This window comes from Sorex araneus, chromosome 3 (assembly GCF_027595985.1).
Source record: "Sorex araneus isolate mSorAra2 chromosome 3, mSorAra2.pri, whole genome shotgun sequence".
Lineage (NCBI taxonomy): Eukaryota > Metazoa > Chordata > Mammalia > Eulipotyphla > Soricidae > Sorex > Sorex araneus.
This window is the reverse complement of record NC_073304.1, coordinates 87,439,294-87,462,914: the sequence shown is the minus strand read 5'-3', so window position 1 is coordinate 87,462,914 and position 23,621 is coordinate 87,439,294. Positions and strand designations below refer to the sequence as shown.

General features: G+C 52.0%; 1 protein-coding gene across 1 annotated transcript; it reads left to right on the top strand.

Moving 5' to 3' along the window:
- Positions 1-671: 671 nt before the first annotated feature.
- On the top strand, positions 672-20,748 carry PLA2G4D (phospholipase A2 group IVD). The gene is made up of 21 exons (XM_055132109.1): positions 672-716; positions 4,142-4,214; positions 4,375-4,511; positions 5,912-6,038; positions 6,390-6,394; positions 6,607-6,647; positions 7,043-7,085; positions 7,731-7,794; positions 8,286-8,422; positions 10,242-10,352; positions 10,476-10,513; positions 10,690-10,825; positions 11,109-11,245; positions 13,226-13,448; positions 17,032-17,149; positions 17,672-17,809; positions 18,137-18,257; positions 18,414-18,595; positions 18,819-18,985; positions 19,323-19,512; positions 20,531-20,748. The coding sequence occupies exons 1-21, from the start codon at positions 672-674 to the stop codon at positions 20,746-20,748; spliced, it is 2,451 nt and encodes an 816-aa protein (XP_054988084.1).
- Positions 20,749-23,621: the final 2,873 nt, after the last annotated feature.

Below are 23,621 nucleotides of genomic sequence, written 5' to 3'. Positions count from 1 at the left end.
CCCGGGTTCAATCCCCAGCAGCCCATATCACTCCCCAAAGGCCCGCCTAGAGTGATCCCTGAGCACAGAACCAGAAGTACCTCTAAGCATGGCCTGAAAACAAAAACACAGACAAACAAACAAATTTAAAAAAACAAACCCAAAAGTGAACTTTGAGGACCAGCCCGGCAGAGAGAGGAGTCGAATATTTTCAGATCTAGAACCAAACCTGCTAGCAACTCTCACAAGGCCGCTGGGCTCTGCCACGACTGTCCCTCTCCCGGCGGTGTGGAGCCTGCTCACGGGGCTCCTCTCCTGAGGCCAGGCTGGCCAGAGCTGGGGCTTGATTTCAGGGGTTCCACAGCTCTGCGCCCTGGAGCCCCCCATCTCAGAGGCACCAGCTTCCTGCCTCAGTCCTGGACCGGTCTCCCTTCCTTCCCGCTCACTCCAGCTGCAGTCTGAGCACCCCAGGTCTGGAAGGGTGCTCCACCTGTGCGGGACCTGGAGCCGTGCCAGAGGGATTTGGAGGTGCAGCTTCGCTCAGCCTCTTGGAGAAGAGGAGAAGGTGCTGGGCTGAGGGAGTGACCCGGGGGTGGAGTCCCGACCTGTTTATAGGACTGTGTCTCCTCGAAGCTGGCAGAGTCCCATCTCATTGGAAAAGGTGCTGGGCCTGGAGAGCTGGAAGGGCCGGCATGGAGAGACCAGCCCCCGCGGGACCACCTGGCCACCCTCACCAGGTAACACTGCGGGCAGGGCCTGGGGCCAATGCAGCTGAAATGGAGGTGGTGGCTCTGATCTGGACATAGCAAAGGTCCCAGACCTGGGGTCTCAGTCTAGATCTAGGGTGGGAGGATGGGGGGGAGGGTCTGATCTTGGGGTGTGGGAGGGGCGCAAATGAGAAGCAGCCCTAGTGAGGGGACACCCCCACCCCCACCCCCAGACCAGAGCCTCCTCCCCTCTCTGAGTGACCAGCTCTCTCAGACACACGGGCTGCATGTCACACACCCACAAACCCAAGGCTCACAGCCCACCCACATGGGCTGGGCACTTCTGGGACTGGCTGGATCCCAGGGACCACCCCGTCAACTAATTACTGGGTCTGAGAACTATGTGTCTGTGACAGGGCCACAGAGGCCTGCGAACCGCTCACGTTCCACTCTGCACCGGACACAGACCTCACTCCCCTGGAGAAAGTGGGCAGCCCTTTCCGGCCACCCTCCGCCCAGCCCACCCAGTGCAGGGCTAAGGCTAGAGTTCCGGGCTCAGTGACCCTGGGCATCTGACTGCCTACCCCTGCCTCCAGCTAGTGTTCTGGGGCTGCCCGAGCTCAGACCTCCCTCCCCCAGTCGCCACCCCCCAGCCCTCAGCAGCTTCTTTTCTGCCTGCATCGTGGGGACTGGGCATGCTCTGGAGGTAGAGATCCAACTTGCCCTAGTGGCAGGGTCCGAGTGCGCCCTGGCATCAGAGCAGGGCTGGAAGGACAGGCTGGGCACCCGGGACTTGTCTGGGAGGGGCCTGAGCTTGGGCTGGGAGCATTTGTTCAACCTGAGTCAGGAGGTGCCAGTCCCCGGGCTGTGTGTGCTAATCCCACTCCCCCAGGCCTCCCCACTGCCCTCAGCCCAGGTGGCCAGCAGGGGGCAATGATTCCTGCTCACTTTCCTCTTGCAGGAAGACCCCATGATCTCTGTCTAGAGGGTCCAACTCTCCCGTTCTCCTGGCACCTCCTCGTGATGGGCAGTGCCAGCACAGGCCTCTCTATGGGGAGGTGTCAGAGGCCCGGGTTGCAGGGCCTCTTGAGGAGGTACATCCAGGGATCCTATAGGATGCCGTGCGGTGGAGGTGTCCCTGGTGGAGAACCCCCAGTATCACGCTGAACCTCAAATGTTTCAGTGAGAACTGGGTTTAGGCTCGGAGCCTGTCCTTGACCATCCTGCTTCACTACCCCACCATCATGGGAATCCTCACTGTGACACTGCTAGGGTCCCTCCTCTAGGGAGCTCCATGCCCATCACCTTAGCGACTCCGCCCTAAAGAATGTGCAGTGGGGAAGGTGGGCTTTCAGTGGACTGGGGCTACGGGACTCGGTGAGTGGGGCATCAGGTCTCCCCTTAGGCCTGGGGGCTGGCTGGAGAGTGAGCAATCGGGAGACCCCGTAGTAGCCCCAGCGGCTGTGGAGCACCCCACAGGCGGCAGCCCAGGGGCAGGGACCTGCGTCTTCTCTGCATCTTGGAGCAGGCATGGCAGGATAGCCCCCCACCCCCTTGGACCTGAGACAATTGATCCAATCCATTGGATCCAATCCAATGGATCCCATCAGCACCTCCTCTGAGGTGGGAAGGAGGGAACCTGGGGGTTCCTCTGGCATTGAGTGGGGTGATGCTAGTGTGCTGCTTCTTGGGGAAAAAGAGAGAGTGAATGAGCCTTGCTGAGGGACTTGGCTTGAGAGCAGACAGGCACAGCGGGGCGTCAGGCTGTGGCCCCTTGTACTGTACGCAGTGTAGGTACAGTGCTGGTCCCTACCTCCTAGGGGGAGTACCGAGGGCTGGTCTGGGGCAGTGTAAAGCAGTTTTGCCTTATTCGAGAAGGGTGGGGGGGCAATACTCAGCAGGGGTCAATGCTCAGGGGTTTAGCACTGCCAGGAGACCATATGGGGATGCCAGGGATCAAACCCGGGTCTGCTGTGCATGCAAGGCAAACATCCTACTCACTGTTCTATCCCTCCAGCCCCAAGCAGCTTTGCTTTTGTCATTGCTCTGCTTCCAACCAGGCCAAGCTGAAGGCCAGCCAGATGACCCCCAGTTCCCTTGGGGTGTGGAGGTAGGGTGTGGGAGCTGAAGAGTCTCTGCTTATCAGGGTAGCATCACCCTCCGGGCACCTAAGGGGACCCCACCGCGTGGGTTCTTCCCAGGGTTACCTTTGCTGGGCTCCAGCAGTCACCGATCATACTCCTGGGCCCTGCAGAGCCCTTCCTGGGGGGCTCACCATTCACCCTCCCAGCTCAGGTTCCTGCGCTTTCCTCTAGCCCGGTTTCTCGCACCCCTCCCCCCTCAATGGCTCAGGTCTGCCTGCAGGGCCCACATGCCCCCAGGCCTCAGCTCCATCAGTGACAGCAGGGACATGACTCTGGCCTGCCAGGCTCATTTAGGGCCACAACTGCAGGAGTGTCTCACAGGAACCATGGCAGTCGCCCAGGAAAGCTGCGTGGCCCAACAACACCGATGACCTCATTGACCAGGGAGGGGATCTGCCTTGTGCCCTGTCCCCGGCAGGGTTCAATCATAGCCTGCCTGCCCTCTGCCCTGCCTCCTGCCATGGACCTTCCTCCTTCTCAGCTGTCTGTGAGCTGAGGAGACCTCAACAGCCTCTTAACACACAGGAGCCAGGGCCGGAGAGATAATGCAGGGGTAAGGCCCTTGCCTTGCATGCAGCCATTCCATCTCTAGCATGGAATATGGTCCACCGAGCACCAACAGGAGCAATTTCTGAGTGCAGAGTAAGCCCTGAGCACCACCAGGTGTGGCCCCAATAAACGCAGAGGGACATTTCTCCCACCCAGCACTCAAGGGACAGTTGGATCCATTTTCTATTTCACATCCAAAAGCACAGAGATGACCGAGTCCAGGCCTGGACCTCTGCAGGCTCAGATGCCAGTGCAGGGGCCAGGATGGGGGGCTGGGCAGCAGGACATGCGTCATCAGCAGGCTGGGGATCTCAGAACGGCCTGTCCAGGGTGGAAACAGTCCCTCTGTTTTCTTTTCTTCTTTGGGGGGTGGGGAGGCGTTACACCCAGCAATGCTCAGGGCTTACTCCTGACTCTGCACTCAGGAATTACTCCTGGCGATGCTCAGGGACCATATGGGGTGCTGGGAATTGAACCCAGGTCAGTTGCATGCAAGGCAAACACCCTACCCGCTGTGCTATCGCTCTGACCCGCCGGTCCCTCTGTTTTCTGCTGTTTGCTTTCTCCACTCCTGGCGTAGTCCTGCCTGACACATTACACACACCCTAGGTCTGCTCCTGCACCCGCAGAGCCAGATGCTCCCCCATCCGCAGAGCCAGGGCCTCAGGGACGCCTGGTAGCATGTCAGAACCCCGGCACAGGTTGGGGTCTGGGATAAAAAGCCCGCTGATGGCCATTTCTCTGCAGGAGGAGGAGGAGGAGGAAGAGAGCTCTGCCTGTTGCCGTCTCACCGTGAGGGTGCTGGGGGCCCGGAATCTGCGCCGGGCAGACCTGCGTGAGTGTCCTGGGTGCCCAGCTGGGTTGGCCAGACCCAGGGGAAAAGCCCACACAGCTGCCTGGGGCTGGGACAGTACCTCCAATGACCCCCTGAGAGGCCCCAGGAGGGGGCATGAGGGGCTCGCTCTGCTCTCACCATGGTGCCTTGGCCTTGGCAGTGAGCGAGGCAGACCCATATGTGACCATACAGCTGCCCACGGCCCCGGGAACGAAGTTTAAGACCAAGACAATCACCGACTGCAGTCATCCAGTTTGGGACGAGGCCTTCAGCTTCCTGATCCAGACTCACGTCAAGGTAAGGCCAGCACCCCTTCCGCCCTCCCCCCTACCGCAATCCCCAGCGTTTCCCTGCCCTGCCCAGGGATGGTTCTTAGGGTGGAACTCGCCTCACTCCGGGGACCTGTCAGAGGCACCGGGAAGTGATATTTAGGCTCGGAGCCTGTCCCTGACCATCCTACTTCACTGTCCCCCATCATGGGGACCCTCACTGTGATACTGCCATGGCCCCTTCTTGGGGGGGTGGGACTCTGTGCCAGTCTGAGCCTACCACTGATGTTCAGGGAGTAAAAGCAAGAGGACCCCACCTGCTGGCTGTGGGTTCACCTTGGCCAGGTGCAGTCCCCCTCTGAGCCTAAGGGGAAGGAGACACTTTGGATCCCTAGAGGGAAACTGGTGCAAACAGTGCTGAAAGGGGTGAGGGGTAACAAAATGGCTGTGGGTGGGGCAAGTAAGGGGACTGGGAACTTTCTGAAATAATTTTATTTTGTATCAAAACAGAAGTTAGCTGGGATGGGGCCGGAGAGGTAAGATAGCAGATAGGGCACTTGTTCATGTGGTTTGATCACTGGCACCCCATATGAGCCCTGCCAGGAGTGATCCCTGAGCACAGAGCCAGGAGCAAGCCCTGAGCACTGCTGGGTGTAACCCCAAACAAAACAAAATTAGCTGTGGCAGTGTAACATAAGGGGTTCGCTGGCTTTCCTTTTACTGCTTTAAAGTTCTACAATTATTTTGAAATCCAATGAGTGCAGGCAAACAGGAAGGAGGGTGCAATAGACAGACTCACCAGCTCTGAGTAAATGCTGATTCTCTTGGAATGGGACCAAAGAGATAGTAGGGTAGGTGGGGAGCTTGCCTTGCACATGGCTGACCTGGGTTCAGTCTCTGACATACCATATGGTCCCTTGAGCCCACCAACGGTGATTCCTGAGTGTACCAGAAGTAGCCCTTGAGCACTGCCAGGTGTGGTCCCAAAGCCAATCAGTCAATAAATAAATAAATAAATAAATAATAACAAAGCCAGTCATAAGATTGTTTTGTTTCCCAGTGTACCTAAAAGTTTGTTTCAGGGCCAGGGAGATGGATTGAGTTGTAGAACATGCTGAGCCTGTGTGAACCCCTGAGTTCCATTCCTGGCACGGTACAGCCCCCCACACCCCATGGACCTACGCCACCAGCCAGCACGAGCTCTGCCAGGAGTGGCTCCTACAAAAACACACCTTTCTTGTCCGCCCTTTGGTTAAATGTGACGGACACGTGGAGTGAGCAGGTGTCCTTGGAAAGAAGGCTTGGTGAGGCTTGCTCCACGCAGGGAAACCACAGAGAATCATTTTTAGGTCTATAGAAAGCAATCTCTGCCAAGCACTGGGACGGGGGATGGCGGTGATGTGCTAGGTTGCTCTTTCTCCCACCTAGAATGTTCTGGAACTGACAGTCTATGACGAGGACTCAGTCACGGAGGATGACGTCTGCCTCCATTTCCTCTATGACCTGTCAGAAGTGCTCCCTGGCAGGCTGCTCCGGAAAACCTTCTCCCAGGTGCGTGCAGGGCCCCTCCAGGCGGAGGCCCGGCCAGTGCTGCTGCACTGTTGTCTTCCCCAGCAGGCTTGCGGGAAGATGGACAGGCCTTCCAGGGCTATTTGCATTTTCATCCCAAAGGAGCAGGTTTACCTGGTGACGGAGTGAATCATTCAATCGGAGGAGTTTTAGTGTGTGTGTTGGGGGTGGGGGGAGGAAAGCTTTGGGGTACAGAACATCCTCCTGTCCCAGAGAACATGACTCAGGCCCTCACCCCTGTTCCTCCGTGCTTGATGCTGGCTGTACGAAGGCCTCAGTAACTTCCCCCCCACCCCGGGGTGAGGGCTGGGGGGAGGGAGGGAAGAATATGAGGAAGCTGAGGTAGCCCTGGGTCTCTCTCAAGCATGACCTGTTGCTCGTCATTCCACACTGCCTGGGGGTGATGTCTCTCCCTAAGGCTGTTTCCCCATCTGTGAAATGGGGAGCAACACCCCCTGTGAGGGTGCTGGAGAGGACAGTGAGAGAGTGCCGTGAGAGAGCTGCATGGCCCCCACAGGGCTTGTCTAGGTCGAACCTTGGTCGTCTGCTTTCAGGGACAGGAGGAACTGGATGTGGAATTTCTGATGGAAACCACGTGAGTGGCCTCTTACTGCCCGGGACCCATCTCTGGACCTGCACCATATTTCTGGAATCATCTCTGAGGCAGACCTTCCTTATGGGTCCATCCCACCAAGATGTGCTGTCCCTCCTCTCCTCACCCCTCCGGTCAAGGGGGTGGGGGAGCTCCTCTCAGAAAAATTAGAGGAATGCCCATGCTTTCTTAGCTTCCCCATCCTCAGCCGTCTTTAACTCTAAGAAGTATCTCCCCTCACCCTGCATCATGTCTTGGACTTGGACACCCCCCAACACACACACACCCCTTGGCAACAGCAGAGGGACCCCCCTGGGGCTGTGAGGGGGGTGAGCAGGTCAGTGCCGGGAGCACACTGCCTGTCGCCCACATGGACTCTGGGTGGTTTGATTTTCCAGGTCGGACCACCCGGAAAGCCTCATCACCAACGGTGTCCTTGTGGTAATCACCTTCCCACACTTGTGAGGGGTCCCCGAGGGAGGGGCCCAGAGCCTATAGGGGAAGCGGGGGTGCGGGGTATTTGAGACAGAGAGAGGATCAGGCAGTGCTGGGGTTTGTGGTGAGACCACCCAAGCCTCGCAGCTGACGCACGGTCTGGCCCAAGGCTGGATGAGGGCTGCGGGGCTGGGGTCCTTGATTCTAGACACCCCCAATGGTCTTCAGGCACCTGTGATGTGTTCAAGGTTCTGAGGCCCAGAACAGGCAGGGAAAGTTGCACAGACTGAGCCGTTAGTCTGTGCCTCTGGGCTAAGGCAGGCAGAGGGAGCTTGTCAGGGGGGAGCCTGCAGGGAAACAGACTCCAGACTCCAGAGGGAGCTGTGCCCAGTGTGGGGGCTCCCCATATTCTAGAAGTTTGTCATGTCTGAGAGAGTTGGGTGTGAGAAAAGGGGCGAGAGTGGCCTCCCCTAGCTGCTCCAAACCACGGCTGTAGCAGATACAACAGACCAGACCTGAGGGAGGGGCTTCTACCTCCTGTCCCAGCCCCTCCCCACTTCTTGCTCTGTGCGTGGTGAATTTGGGATGGTGGAGATGGGAAGGATGAGGCAGGGGGGCCTCAGCTCCTCCACTCTGATGTGGTCCGCACAGGCCCGAGAACTCTCCTGCCTGGATGTCCGTCTGCAGAGCTCGGGGGGCGCGGCCGTGGGGGCAGGTGAGACCTGCTCATAGTCAGCTCTGGGAGGACATGGGGTGCGGGGTAGGGGCGGGCAGAGGACACAGCTGGGGGGCGGGGTGTGCTGTGGGCTCTAGCAGCCTAGGGGAGTCTTTTTCAGAATCTTGTTCTTCGGGGTCCAGATTTCTGGGCAGCCTCAAGGTCCAAGCATTGCTGCTGGCTCTCCGGGCAGGGCTGGGCTTCCAGACTTGGTCCCTCCTCCCTTTTATGGAGGGGGTATTGGACTTTGTGGCCACACCTGGCAGCTCCTGGGGGCCACTCCCAGCTCTGGGCTCGGGGCCCTCAGGGTGCCGGCAAGCGCCTTATACCTCTCTCTCTGTCTCTCTGTCTCTCTGTCTCTCTCTCTATATCTCTCTTTGTCTCTCTCTTTGTCTCTCTCTCTGTCTCTCTGTCTCTGTCTCTGTCTCTCTTGGGCCCTGGGTTTCCAGACTCTTGCTCCCCTCTTGCTGACCTGCCCACTCTCTCCCCAGACCAAGGTAAGCTGCAGCTGGAGTTGGAGCTGAAGGGGTCCTACGAGGACACACAGACTTCGGCGCTGGGCACAGCCTCTGCCTTGCGCTTCCATCACCTGGCAGCCCAGGAGACAGAGCTGAGTGCGCACCTGAAGGTGGGTCTTGCCCCAGAGCTCTCCACTGAGAGCGCCAGTCCAGCGCTGTCCCACTGTGAGCAACCCCCTCCCTGCCTCCGTAAACACCAGACCCCTGCGATTTATCAGCCTGCCCCTCAGACACAGTGCTGAGCCCTTGGCAGACAGGAGGACCCCGGGACCCCGCTGGGGCAGGCTCAATGCCACGTCAGCTGGAACCCCTCGGGGGTCCTCCAGCTTGTGCTTGGAGTACGACCACGTCTATGCCCCACAAAGCCCAGCCTGCACCCCTCTGCTGCCCCCGTGCCTCGTGCCTCTCATCACAGTGCCCCAGCTATACTTGTTTTCTTCTTGTTTTTCCAATACAGCCAGTTCTTCCCCTCCTTAGGCTTCTTCCTCTTCTTCTGCATTTCTGCAGAAGAAATTTCTGCACAACTCAAAGAAATTTCTGCATTTCTTCAGAGGGGCCCTCCTTGCTGCTCCCCTCCCCATCTTGAAGTGCCCTTTTAGGGGATGGACCTAGTACAGTGGGGTCAAACCAGATGTGAGTTCTAATCCTGACCCCACATGGTCTCCCAAGCATTGCCCTGGAGGCCTCCAGCACCTTCAGTGTGGCCTGGGAAATCCCTATCACCCCAGCTCCGAGCAGCCTAGATTTCTGGGTCCTTGTGTTGAATCATCAACCCTGTTGGCAAATAATCATGGTGGGGATCCCAGGGCCTCCTGGGCACCACTTGGGAGCACATTCATCCCCAAATGAAAGAATATGCACATTTAGTAACTATCCTCTCACACTCATTTCTTTTACCACCCTTACTAGCATCATAAAACAGTTGCTATTTATAAACTCTTATGTGTGATTCAGATAAAACAAGAAATAACTAAATATTAGTCATTGCACTAAGTATATAGTATGTCTAATTTAAAATTTTTTTTACTTTTATAAAGTAGTTAATAATATTTGATTATACTTGATATTCAAACTCCAATCCCACCACCATTACGCCTTCCCACCACCATATTTTGGATGTTTCCATCCCGAACCCCAACTCGTGCTCCAAAGTAGGACCGAAATAATGTATTTTGTATTGTTTGTTATGAATACTCCACTGAAAATGCTCCAAAAGAACTTTCCTTAGGGGAGAGGGTGTGACAATTGTTGTATTTCACCCAGGGGCCATTAAGCCCTTCTATAAGAGATTACTAACATGTTGTTAAAGGTTGAGCCTTCTACTTTAAACCCCATCTAACGTGGTGCGCTACTCTTGGAATATGAGTGGTGTGAGGTATGAGATGTCCAGGAATAGGTTCACTCATAGGCTCAGCCCAAGCATGTGGAGAGAGGCTGTGAGCATGGCAGAAGTTGAGTTCTGGAGGATTTTGGCAGCTAAGCCTGGACCCCTTGGGGTGGGGAGGGGCCGTGATCACCACCCCCTTTCAGGGTCCCCACAATGAACAGCCTGGCACTAAGTCCAGTGGCATGGCTATGGTGTGTCATTTTATTTGGGTCTAATTTTTATCATTTTGAAATTTTTGAAAATTTTCAAACTAAACAGGAACCAGGGAGATATTACAGTGGGTAGGACACTTGGGTTTTTTGCAGCCAACCCCAATTTGGTCCCCAGCACCACATAAGGTTCCCTGAGTACCACCAGGATTAAGCCCTGAGCCCTGCCCACGGAGGCCCTCAAACAACAGCTCCAAAACTATTATGAAAAATGTTGGGATAATCTTGTATTCTTAGAAAGAGACTTTGTCTGCCTTGACCTTTGTCTGGATATCCGTTAAGGATTGGTTGGATGAGTAAATGAATCATGAGTAAATGATCATTTCCTTCTAGAGCTCCAAACGAAGTGTCTGGAACTCCGACAACTCAGCAGGGAACGTCACAGTGCCCCTTAGCTTCTTGGCCAGGGAGAAGGAAGTGACCGTTGCCATTCCTACTACAAATGTAAGTGGCCTCAATGGGAGGGGACGTGGCATGCCAGGGAGATAAGGATGGGGGGACATGACCCCCAGGCTATACCCGGGTTCCCTGCAGGTTTCCAAGTGGGGCCGCTTGCTTTGATTGCAGGGCTCAGGGGTGAACATGCAGCTCAAGGCCGAGAGCTGGTAAGAGACAGTCACGTCTGTGGATGACGAGGCATGGCCACGGGGCTGGGCCACTGCGCTGACACAGGGGTCTTTGCAGTTGGGAACTGGGGGGAGCTATTTGATGGCTGCTGGGAGCTTGGCCCTCAAGGCTGAGCTGGGAAGATGTCCATGACCCCATATCTCCCCCACTGCAGCCCTAAGGAGCTGGCTGTGCACCTGGGCTTCGATCTATGTGCCGAGGAACAGGCTTTCTTGAGCAGACGGAAGCAGGTGGTGGCCAAGGCTTTGAAGCGGGTTCTGCAGCTGGACAGAGACCTGCAGGAGGATGAGGTTTGGGGGTGTGGAGCTGTGAATGAGACACTCCCCGATTTCCTATATCACTCCAGATACCCCAGTCAGATACCCTGGGAGAAGGCCTAATGGGAGTGAGGGGGCCTGGGTACGTTCTGAGGCTCTCAATTCCCTCTGATACTCTGTCTGTTCCACTGTGTTGCTGGGCTGTAGCTGGAACCCTGAATCCATCAGGACCCCATCATGAGTTTCCTCCCCCAGAGACAGGTGGCAGCTCTGTCCCCATAGGTGTAGAACCAGCCTGTGCCCATGTGCCCTCCAGGTCCCTGTCGTGGGCATTGCAGCCACAGGGGGTGGCGCCCGGGCCATGACCTCGCTCTATGGCCACGTGTTGGCCCTGCAGAAACTCGGCCTCCTGGACTGTGTGACCTACTTCAGCGGCACCTCAGGCTCTACGTGGTAAGGGCACTGGTAACTTTAGGGGGTCCGAGGGGAACAGTGTGCACGCCTCTCTGTGCGGGTGGGGGGGAACCCTGAGTATGAATGATCTGGTCTGATGGGGGCCAGAGATGTTCTCAGAGGGGTGAGGACCAGCCATGAAGGGGCTGCTGTGAGAGAGGCCACCGCAGGTGTCTGTTCCTGGATGTTACTGAAGAGGTGGAAGGTAGGAGATTCTATTTCAGCCTGAGCAACACCGCCCACTACATGGGACATCTCGAGCAATTCATTTCCTCCGATTCTCAATGCTACAAAAAAGTATCCATAGAGGAAACAGGGTGAAGATTGTTCTATTTTGGCAGGGGCCATTAAGACATTCTTTAGGATATCACTAACATGTTGTTGTTAAAGGTTGAGTGATGTGAGTTTTTGTGTACATACATATATATATGAAAATATGCATATATGCATATGTATATTTCCATCTATGATTGGTTGCCTACTATTTGAATCCCATCAAATGTGGTGTGGTACTCTTGGAGAATGGGTAGGGAGTGTCTTATGATGTGTCACGTGGCGTGGTCCAGGAATACATTCACTCATGCGTGAGGCTCAGCCCGAGCGTGTGGAGAGTGGCCTTGAGCATGGCGATGGTTAGGTTGTGAAGGTTTTTGGCTGCCGGGGCTGGGTCCCTTGGGGCAGGGAGGGCTTTCACCCTGCCCCTGCTCTGGGACGCCCCGAGTAAAACAGCCTGGCGCGAGGTCCGGTGGCATGTGTATGCCTATTTTTATGCACTGATATGCCTGGGATGGTATAAAAATTTCTCAGGAGGAAAGAGGTTACAAGTGGAAAAAGCTTAAGAAGCCCTGGTTTAGATGAGGAAATTGAGGCCAGAGAGAGTATTTCACCAAAGATAGCGAAATATCTGTGCTCACACTCACTGGCCCTGTGATTTCATGTCACGCACTCATTCCCTTGGATCCCACTAAAGCACATTAATAGGGATAAAGGGAATGAACACCTTGAAGAAGTTTCGGTGGCAGCAATTAGCTAGCTGACTTTCAAAGAGTTTAAGGTCAGGCTTAGAATGATAGGAGTAAGGTCTAGAACCCTGCCTTACAATTCAGTAGCCACTAGTCACATGCTAGTGACTGCTTGCCATGTAGTCCAAATGAAACCCAGTCTAAATTGAGCTGTGGAGTGAATGTTAAATAAGTAGGGATTTATTTTTAATTTATTTATATTGAAGGATTCATGTGAATTTGTATTGGTCTTTTAATACTGATAACACATTGAAGATAATTTTGGATAGGTTGCCTTTTATATATATCATTAAACTTCATTTAAAAGTATCTTTATATTTTTGGGCTGGAGCGATAGTATAGCGGGTAGGGCATTTGCCTTACACGTGCCGACCGGATTTGATTCCCAGCATCCCATATGGTCCCTCAAGCACTGCCAGGAGTAATTCCTGAGTGCAAAGCCAGAAATAACTCATAAGCATTGCCGGGTGTGACCCAAAAAGCAAAAAATCAAAACAAAACAAAACCAAAAAAACCCTTTATTATTATTATTATTATTATTATTATTATTATTATTATTATTTTGGCTTTTTGAGTCCACTCGGCGATGCTCAGGACTGACTCCTGGCTCTGCACTCAGGAATCACTCCTGGCAGTGCTCGGGGAACCATATGGGATGCTTGGAATTGAACCCGGGTCGGCCGCATGCAAGGCAAATGCCCTTCCTGCTGTACTATCACTCCAGCCCAAAAAACTTTATATTTTTAATGTCATTGCTAGAAAATTTTAAATTACACAAGTTACCCACATTCTATTGTTGTTTTGTTTGTTTGTTTGCTTTTGGCATATTGCTGATCTAGAAGGAAAATCTTGCACCGCATATTTCACATAGATGGGAGAAGGTGGAGGGTGGAAAGAAGATACTGCTGTGACCCAGGGCAGGCCCCAGCCTTCTATTATCATGTCCCTTTTCTCACAGGACAATGGCCCACCTGTATGCAAACTCTGAGTGGTCACAAAGTGACCTTGAGGGACCCATCAGACATACCCGGGAGCACCTGGCCAAGAGCAAGCTAAAGACCTTCTCCCTCGAGCTCTTGGCAAAGTACCGACGGGAGCTGGAGCAAAGAACAGAACAAGGCCAGTCCTCCACCTTCGTGGACCTCTGGGCCCTGATGCTGGAGCATATGTTGCACGGCCAGGTAGGGCGTCTGGGCCAGTGGGCGGTGTGCACAGGGGGCATAGCGTGGGGTGTAGGCGAGGCAACATACAGTCCATGGTCACTAAACGACATCCCTCCACCAGTGACCATTTTCCACTACCAATGATCCCAGCATCCCTCCCACCACCCCCACCCCATCCCCTGCACCCCACCCCACCTCTGTGGCAGGGCATTCCCTTTTGCTCTCTTTTGGATCTCCTAGAGTTAAGTACCAGACAGAGTCGAAGTCAGTACACTTTAAAGAAAATTTTTAATTCATTTTTAAAAATTGAATCATAGTGAGATACATGGGCTGGAGCGATAGCACAGTGGGTAGGGCGTTTGCCTTGCACGTGACTGACACTGGTTCGATTCCTTTGCCCCTCTCGGAGAGCACGGCAAGCTACCGAGAGTATCCTGCACACACGGCAGAGCCTGGCAAGCTACTCCTGCCATATTCAATATGCCAAAAACAGTAACAAAGTCTCACAATGGAGATGTTACTGGTGCCCGCTTGAGCAAATCAATGAGCAATGGGATGACAGAGACAGTGACAGTGAGATACACAGTTCCAGACTATTTTTGATTGGGTTTCAGTCATTTGATGTTCCAACACCTGTCCCTTCACCAGTAAAATGTCACACACTTTGGTGCTGTTCTTTTTTTGGGTCACATCCGGTGATGCACAGGGGTTCCTCCTGGCTCATACACTCAGGAATTACTCCTGATGGTGCTTGGGGGACCATAGGGGATACTGGGAATCGAACCCGATTTGGCTGCGTGCAAGGCAAACACCCTACTCACTGTGCTATCACTCCAGTCCCAGGTGCTGTTCTTTACTAGAGCCAATGAGATTACTGCAAAACTTGCTGTTTGTTATATTGAGATATGGAATGTACTTTACCCTTTTCCTCTCCCGTTCCCCTTCTTAGTATACAGTTAAAAGCCTAGACAATTTGGTTGGACCCATAGTACAATGTGTAGGATACTTGCCTTGCACATAACCAACCTGGACTCCATCTCCGGCACCTCATATGGTCCCTGAAGCCTGCCGAGAATGATCCCTGAGTGTAAAACCAGGAAAAAGTCCAGAACATTACCAGATGCGGTACCCAGAGTAAAAATAAATAAAAGTCCAGTCTCACTGGAAGTCAGATTCACTTACTAGCCAGGTGTCCTCAAATAACTGATTAGCTTCTGTTTTCTCATCTGTACACTAAGGATGAGAATTTCTTAATACACTGCATCCTTAAAGGAATATTAGTGAACTAAGCTCCAAGTTTTATATGAATTGACAGCAATTATTAAAAGTGGTAAATTTTCCCACATTATTGTCTCACTGTCTATAATTATTTAACCCAAACTAGCAAAACATGAAAAACATTTTTAATATGCATAACAACAACAACAACAAAACTATCAATTATGATGGTAAAGGAAGGTTCTTATTTTGGGATGCCAAGGGTCTGGCCAAGAATGATTTCTTATAAATGAACCCAAAATAAATCTGTCCTGAATTTGTTCCTTATATTCTTGCTGACAAACATGGTTCCAATACTTGGGGCTGACCATTATCATTTTTTGGCTCATCATCTTCAAATATTCATTATAGAAATGTCATATTTATTATTTAAACTGTTGTGGTAATCTTCAGACCTAAGGAAGATGCATAAAAAGCAATGTAATAAATATGCATGATCTCACCAACCAGACTAAGAAATGAAACATTACAGAGAGAAGTGAAGTTCTTCTGGCCCCCACCCTAGTCTCTTCAGTCCCATTTCCCATCCTGAAATTCTCACATACATATCTGAATCTGTACATTTTATTATCACTTGTATCACTTGTCATCCCGCTGTTCATTGATTTGCTCGAGCGGGCGCCAGTAATGTTTCCATTCATCCCTGTCAAGTGCTAGTGTAGCCCAATGGCATCTGCTCACTCCAGGAACATGAAGAGCCTCAAACCATTCATTTAGGGTCTTGATGAAGAAGTCTGACCATCTCATAGGTGGGCGGCGGTGCATTCTTTTGATGTCCTGTGGAATCCATTTTATTATACATAAATAAAATATAACTGCATCTATATTTTAGATAGCATCATCGTGTGCTGGCATCATTATTATATATTTCTTAAAATATATCTCCTTAAGAAATATATAAAATTATATGCACAAATAGTTTTGTACAAGTCTCCTAGGTACGTGTGTTAAAGATTCTCTAAGCCTTAAAGATGCATATCCAGCAGTGGAATTGCTGGCTTATTGCTAATTCACTGAGTACATGCACCTTTATCTTACTTCGATCCTGCCAAACTGCTCTCTCTCCAAAAGGGTTTGTTGTCTGAATTCACACTCGCTCCCTTCATTAACATTTCATAGTTTCATTTTCTCTACATGCTCTGCAGACTTTTAAATTATTCTTCGCTTTATGGATGTAAAATAATTTTTTAATTAGAAACTTTAAATTCCATAACACACATGAATGACATATTTAGGCCTTCTATTTATTTATTAGTGAGGCCAAATAGTTTTTGTTGAAAGAAATTTAGAGAGAGGTGTAAGGGAAGAGAAAGATAGGAACACATGTTCAAAAGAGAATATGAACTTCTCCAAAGAGGAAAAAGCCTATTTTTGTGGCTTTTGTCTGATGGTTTTGGTTTTGGACCACACCCAGAGCTGGTCAGGACTTAGTCCTGCTCTGTGCTCAGGGATTGCTCCTGACCAGGAATCATATGTGGTGCTGGTGACCAAACCTGGACAGGGAAATGCCCCACCTGCTATACTATTGCTCCAACTTTAGATATTCTATTCAAAAGAGAAAATAATAAAATAAAAATATGTGCAAAACCAGTCAAGGAGTATGCATCTGTATGCCACTAAAGGAGTAGAAATTTCTAGAAAGGTAGAAATTTTACCACAGCCAAATGACCTTTATCAGTGGGAAATGTTATTTCCACTATTCACTTTTTGAAGTGCTGGCCAGTTTGATTCCAAGCCATAAAGAAGACTAATCCCATCTGATATTTCAAGAATGACTTAATGCATGGTTTGGTGTACAAGATTTAAAGTCATTTTTAAAGAAATAAACTTAATTAGCTTTGCTGTTCACAATAATAAAAATTCTTATGTATTATTGGGCAACTTAATTCTCCTTAAAAATGGGTACTTGGGGCTGGAGCAATAGCACAGCGGGTAGGGCATTTGCCTTGCACGCGGCCGACCCGGGTTCAATTCCCAGCATCCCATATGGTCCCTCGAGCACCGCCAGGAGTAATTCCTGAGTGCATGAGCCAGGAGTAACCCCTGTGCATCGCTGGATGTGACCCCTCCCAAATAAATGGATACTCAAGTGGCTTTTAAAAAATTGTCTCATTATGGAATTTCAAGTATTAAATTGCTTGTTCTTATTATGCTTTGCGGGTTTGGGGTTTTTTATTTGGGGGGGGGGTGGGAGGGTATAAGGGGGTCAGTACCCAATAGTGCTGAGAGGCTATTCTTGGCTCTGTGTTCAGGAGTGATCCCATCTGATGGAATTGCCCCTCTGGGTGCTCCCAGACTATGAGCCACATGTCCTCCACCCTAGGTGGTAGATCAGAAGCTGTCAGATCAGAGGGCAGCCCTGGCACAAGGCCAGAACCCTCTGCCCCTCTACTCCAGCCTCAACGTCAAAGACAACAAGCAGGAGACCCTCGACTTCAAGGGTATGGTCCTCACTCCTGTCCACTCCAACCCATCCACATCACGCACACACATGTGCACAGCACAGATGCATACAGTGAAGATATGTACACACATGTACACACATACACAGTGAAATGCAATCATGCATGTATGCATATGCATTTGCACAGATATACACATACACATGTGCACGAGGCACATACACAATACACACATGTATGTGCATATGCACATGTGTACACATGTATACCCCCACACGTGCACACACCCTCCCCTGCACCCTACACAACTCCAGAGAATTGTAACATAAAACTCCACAATGACCACTCAGGGACTGGTGCCAGGGGAGTTCACGGGGCTGGGTGGGGGGGCGAGGGGTGGGGATGTGGACGAGGGACAGTTGGGAGGGGTCAACCCAGGATCAGCCAGGAAGGGAGAAGGCTGAGTCTGGGGTGGGAGCAGCAATCGTGGTCCCTCATTAGGGTTGAGGCTTCCATTGCCCCCAGTCCGCTTTCCTCTCATTCTTGCCCCCCACTCCTTAGAGTGGGTGGAGTTCTCCCCCTATGAGGTGGGGTTCCTGAAGTATGGGGCCTTTGTCCCTCCTGAGCTCTTCGGCTCTGAGTTCTTCATGGGGCGTCTGATGAAGAGGCGGCCCGAGTCCCGCATCTGCTTCCTGGAAGGTGAGCGAGGTCACGCGTGTCCCCAGACAGGCCCCTCTGTGGGCCTGCATGGAGAATACCCCTGGCCTCAGGTCAGTGGGGAAGGGCTGGGTGGGGACCCCTGGCAGCAGGGGCCTGGGGCGGGAGGGCGTTGAGGACCTGAGCTGACCATCAACGTGAGTGTGTGTGTGTGTGTGTGTGTGTGTAGGGCAGGTTGCTGAGGCTCTGGGTTGACCATCAGTGGTAGCGGAACAGGGTGCTGAGTCTCTGGACTGTCAGTGGAGGGAGGGGTACTAGGGGCAGGGTGCTGAGGCCCCCGGCTGACCGCCAGTGGGTGCTGGTCCCCAGGAATCTGGAGCAACATCTACTCCCTGAACTTGCTGGACGTCTGGTACAACATCACCAGCTCGGGGGAAGCCTGGAAGCAGCACATCAAGGCCAAGATCAGGAAACTCGGTAGGGAGAGGGTCCCCCAGGGGGTCCTGCGGGGAGGCCCCACCTCAAGGGGGTGGCAGGACCCGGCACTTCCGGGCCCCTCACTGGCTGTGCTTGTTTCTCTGAGTGCAGAGGGAGGCTCTGCCTCCTCCGGGGCCTCCTCCGGGGCCTCCTCCGGGGCCTCCTCCGGGGCCTCGTCGGGGGCCTCCTCGTGGCTGGGGGCCTCGTGGCTGCAGCCCAGCTCGGCCCTGGCACAGGCGCTGAGGGGCTTCCTGACCGACCGGCCGCTGCATCATCAAGGATCCAACTTCCTTCGTGGCCTGCAGATGCACCGAGACTACCTCAGCCAGAAGCACTTCTCCACATGGGCAGGTGCGCCCCGCACGCCCCCAGCGAGATCGGGCCCTGGGTGGAGCTGGGGCAGGGGACCCACCGCCAAGGCCTGGGGCACCAGCGGACGCTGCTGGGCTGGGTCCTAGAGGTCCAAGGAAGGGCCAGGGTGGCCGTGCACTCAGGCAGACGCCACAGGTAAGAAGGGGACAAGAGGTGGGTCAGGTATAAAGGGTTGCCCCCAGCTCCTGCTGTTCCCCACCAGACAGCTCTCTGGACTGCACGCCCAGCCAGCTGACCCCACAGGAGCCCCTGCTGTGCCTGGTGGACGCCAGCTACTTCATCAACACCAGCTGCCTGTCGCTGTTCCGGCCAGGCCGCAAACTGGACCTCATCCTCTCCTTCGACTACTGCCTGGACTCACCCTTTGAGGTACCATGGGAATCTGGGACCCGGCCCCACACTGTTTGTGCTCAGAACAGAGTGGTCAGTGCTCTTGGCCAGGGGCCCAGGACCCACCATGCCCTTGAGGGGAAGGACTAGTGACCAGTTCTGACCCCCAGGCTCTTGCCAGGATCCTTGGTTGGGATGCTGGGCCCGGGGCTGCCATGTTCACCCCAAGGGGAAGAACTGGACAGAGGCAGGAGACCCTGGTCTGTCCACCTATCCTCCCCCCTCCTACGTCCTCCCTAAGGACTCCATGGGGAGCAGGGGATGTCAGTGACACCGAGACTCCGGTGAGACCCTCCAGGCCCATCTATCCCTTCAGGCGCTGGAGCAGACAGAGCAGTACTGCCGTGCCCAAGGGCTGCCCTTTCCCCGCGTGGAGCCCAGCCCCCAGGAGCGGCAGAACCCAAGACCGTGCCACCTCTTCTTGGACCCCACCTGCCCTGATGCTCCTGTCGTGCTGCACTTCCCACTGGTCAATGCTGCCCAAGAGGCCTCCTCCTTGGCCACTGGTGAGGCAGCCCCGGCCCTCTCCTGCTATGTGTCTCCCCCACCCCCCCACCCTACCACACACACACACACACACACACACACACACACACACACACACACACACACACATCACTACCTCTCCAAGCCCTTCAGTCTCCTGCTCCCTTAGCACCAGGAGGTCCTCTGCCTGCCTGGCCTGTGGGGTTGTGTGTGGAGACCCCTGTATGTCTGTGGCCTTCCCTGCCACTGTTGGGATACCAAGTAGCTGGAAAAATTCACCAGGACTCTCCAGGTCAGAGGCCAGAGCAATAGTACAGTGGGTAGGGCACTTGCCTTGTATACGGTTGACCCGAGTTCAATATCCGGTGCCCCAGATGGACCCCGAAACCCCACCAGGAGCAAGTCCTGAGTGTGGAGCCAGGAGTAAGCCCTGAGCATGGTTGAGGGCAACCCAAAACCTTTCTCTCGGGCTCCCCTCAACTACACAGGGGGTGTCAACAGCCTCTCTGCCATCACCCCTCCTTCTCGTGAGCCTGCAGTCCAGGACCCGGGATATCTACACCTGTCCTTCATGCCTTTCACCCCCACATCTCACTACTTCCCAGTCCTTGCAAAGGCTCGTTTCTGCCTTTGCGCCCTCTGTTCCTGGCTCCCCAACTCCCTCTGCACTCACAGATCCACCCGCTTTCCTCTGAACATGCACAACTCAAGCCCCGGAATTTCTCTCCCCAGAGACTGGTTTCTGCAGCACCGATGACTGTCAGTCTTCATGAGCTTTCAGAATCATTCCTTCACCTCTTCGGCTTCCTTGCTTTAGTTCTCCTACTGGGCAGACACTCTGGGGTTGATAGAACGTGGGATGCAATGGGAAATGTGGGGAGCAGCAAACTCCTCAGCAAATTGCCCAGGGCAGTACTCCACTAGCCACAGTTAGGTGTCTGGGCACGGGCCATAGAGGGCTGGGAGGAAAGTAAGCAAGTCACCCCTTTCGTGGGGGCAGGTCTCTTGGACTGATGCTAAACCTACCCCCAACTGCAGGTGGCGCTCACAGCTCCGCAGAGCTCCCTGCTGGTCAGGTGAATCTCACCGGAGTGGGCTCACCCTACGCCCTGTTCAACATGACCTACAAGGAGGAAGACTTTGACCGTCTGCTGCAGCTCAGTGAACACAACGTACGGAGCAGCCAAGCCTCCCTCCTGCAGGTCTTGAGGATGGTTCTGGAGCGCCAGACCAGGGCCCCACTGGTGCAAACTTGAGTCTTGTTAAGGACCACACTCTGACCCTCTGCGTCTCTTGCTGGGCAAGGTTGTCAGGCTTTCCCTGGCCCAGGCCACCTCTACCTGGTCTCAAAGCCCAGGGCCACCTCAGTCTCATCCAGAGTCCTCGGACACTCTGAGCTGGATTTTGAGGAGTTGAAAATAAACTCCTCCCAGGGTGCCAGTGTGAACAACAACTGATCTGAGCAAATAAGCATTCACATGTGATTCTTCGAAGGCCCCTTGAAGAGAAAGGACTGGGGTGCAGGCTGTAGCACACGGGTGGAAGGGTCAGTGGTGTGGAAGGTCAAGTGGCTCGGGTGGCCTGAGTCTGTTTCGCCTCCTTACTGCCTCCTATTTTAATTTCATTTCACTGCACAATCATCCCAGATTTTATTCACATATTTATGAACTGATATATATACACATATACATGTATATATACACATACATACACATACGTTGCATATATGTTGCAGATAAGTGGGGTGTGAACTTTTTATAAACTCTGCCATGACTACATAAAAACAGTGTGCCACAATTACGTAATGGCAATGCTTATGCTATGGAATTTGTCACTATTTTTGGGCAACTTTAGTGAGATACTGTCTATGTGTCACATAATTCACCCATCTAAAGTATACAGTCTGAGGCTGGAGCAATAGTATAGTGGGTAGAGCATTTGCCTTGCCTGTGGCCGACCTGGGTTTGAAACCCGACATCTCATATGGTCCCCCAAGCATAGCCAGGAGTGATTCCTGAGTGCAGAGCCAGGAGTAACCCCTGGGCACCACCAAGTGTGGCCCTAAAATATAAATAAATAAATAAATAAAATAAATAAGGTGTACAATCCAATGGCTTTTCCTATTTATTCACAGATTTGCACAACCACAATCGTGTAATTTTTTTTTTTTTGCTTTTTGGGTCACACCTGGCGATGCACAGGGGTCACTCCTGGCTCTGCACTCAGGAATTACCCCTGGTGGTGCTCAGGGGATCATATGGGATGCTGGGAATCGCTGTGTGCAAGGCAAACGCCCTACCCGCTGTGCTCTCTCCAGCACCATCGTGTAATATTTTCATTTCATTAGGCTAAAAAGAAAAATGCCAACCTCTTCTTTCCTGTTCCTTGCCCTCATGCCCTAGACAACCTCTAATTCACTTTCTATCTCTGTAGATTTGTCTGATCTACACTTGTCACATAGGCAGATTCCTATAATTCAGGATCTCTAGTGCATAGCTTCTTTCACTTAGCATTTCAAGACTTAACCATTTTGAGCAATTATCAGCACTTCTAATTTGTGTGTCTGGAAGCATTGACTTGTATGGGCATACCACATTTTATTTATCTATTCATCAGGCATCCTTGTGAAGGGGTTACAAGAAATTACATATACAGTTATCAAATAACTCTGCTAACTGAAAAGTAAGCTTCTAAACTAAATGTCATATTTTACTATAACAAACAAAAAATCATAGCTGAACAATAGCTCAACATGTCTGAAAAAGAGACTTTCTCCTGCACCCACTATATAATTCTTCTTGACCACTGGTTCAAATTTTGAAGAACTAATTTTTACTTCCACATGCTCAAGTATATATATATGCTTGAGCATGTGGATATATATTTATGCTTCCGATGCCAGCTACCGTGTGTTAAAAATGCAAACAGTCAATTTAGTCCTTCTTCATTTGGGCAGCCTAGTTTGGCCCTGAGATTTTATCAGCCTCTCCTTGTTCATCCTTCTTAGTGCTGCCCTATTGGGGGCTCTTCCGGGGTCAGGGGAATGAGACCCATTGTTGTTACTGTTTTTGGCATATTGAATATGCCAAGCAGGACCGTTCTGTTGTACAAGAAGGGAGACATCCGCGACATCACCAACTATCGCCCAATCTGCCTGTTGTCTGGCTGTGATGAATGGAGATGTTACTGATGCCCACTTGAATAAATCGATGAACAGGATGATAGTGGTACAGTGCAATGATACAGTGATTCATCAGCCTATAGACATTTGGGTTGTTTCCATCTTTTGTTATTATAGAATATGCTGTTATTAGCATTTATATACACATTTTGTGTGGACAAAATTATATGTTTTATATTTTCTTGTTATGTACCTAGGAATGAAATTGCTAGATTATATGGGATCCTCTATTTAACCTTTTGCGTAACTCCTGAAATGTTTTCCAAAAGCTTCACTCTTTCATAGTCCTGCCAGTATTATAAGAGGCTTTCAATTTTTCTGCATCTTTGCCAGTATTTGGACTGCCTTTTATTTTATTTATTTTTGGGGGGTCACACACAGTGATGCACAGGGGTTACTCCTGGTTCATGCACTCCAGTGGTGCTTGGGGACCATATGGGATGCTGGAAATTGAACCAGGGTTGGCCACATGCAAAGCAAATGCCCTACCTGCTGTGCTATCACTCCAGCTCCTTGGACTGCCTTTTTAAAAAATATATTTTTTGGAGTCACACCTGGCAATGCACAGGAGTTACGCCTGGCTCTGCACTCAGGAATTATTCCTGGTGGTGCTCGGGGGACCATATGGGATGCTGGGAATCGAACCCAGGTTGGCTGCGTGCAAGGCAAATGCCCTACCCACTGTGCTATTGCTCCAGCCCCCTTGTACTGCTTTTTAAAAAATTATTATAGCTATGCTAATTGGAGTGAAGTTATATTCCATATGCATTTCCCAATGACTGATGATGCTGTCTTTTTGTATATTAATTGGCCTTTGGTATATCTTCTTCAGAGAAATACCTATTCAAATCTTTTGCACATTTTCAGTGGGATTATCTTTTTAACTATTAAGGTATAAGCATTTTTATATATTCTATATTTGAGCCTCTGGTCCAATAGTATCATTTC

Excerpts from the sequence above, each read along its gene's own strand:
- PLA2G4D (XM_055132109.1), top strand. The coding sequence starts at position 672 with ATGGAGAGACCAGCCCCCGCGGGACCACCTGGCCACCCTCACCAG. Across the intron at positions 17,150-17,671 it reads GGAGACCCTCGACTTCAAGG|AGTGGGTGGAGTTCTCCCCC; the intron begins GTATGGTCCTCA and ends CCCACTCCTTAG. Across the intron at positions 17,810-18,136 it reads CCGCATCTGCTTCCTGGAAG|GAATCTGGAGCAACATCTAC; the intron begins GTGAGCGAGGTC and ends GCTGGTCCCCAG.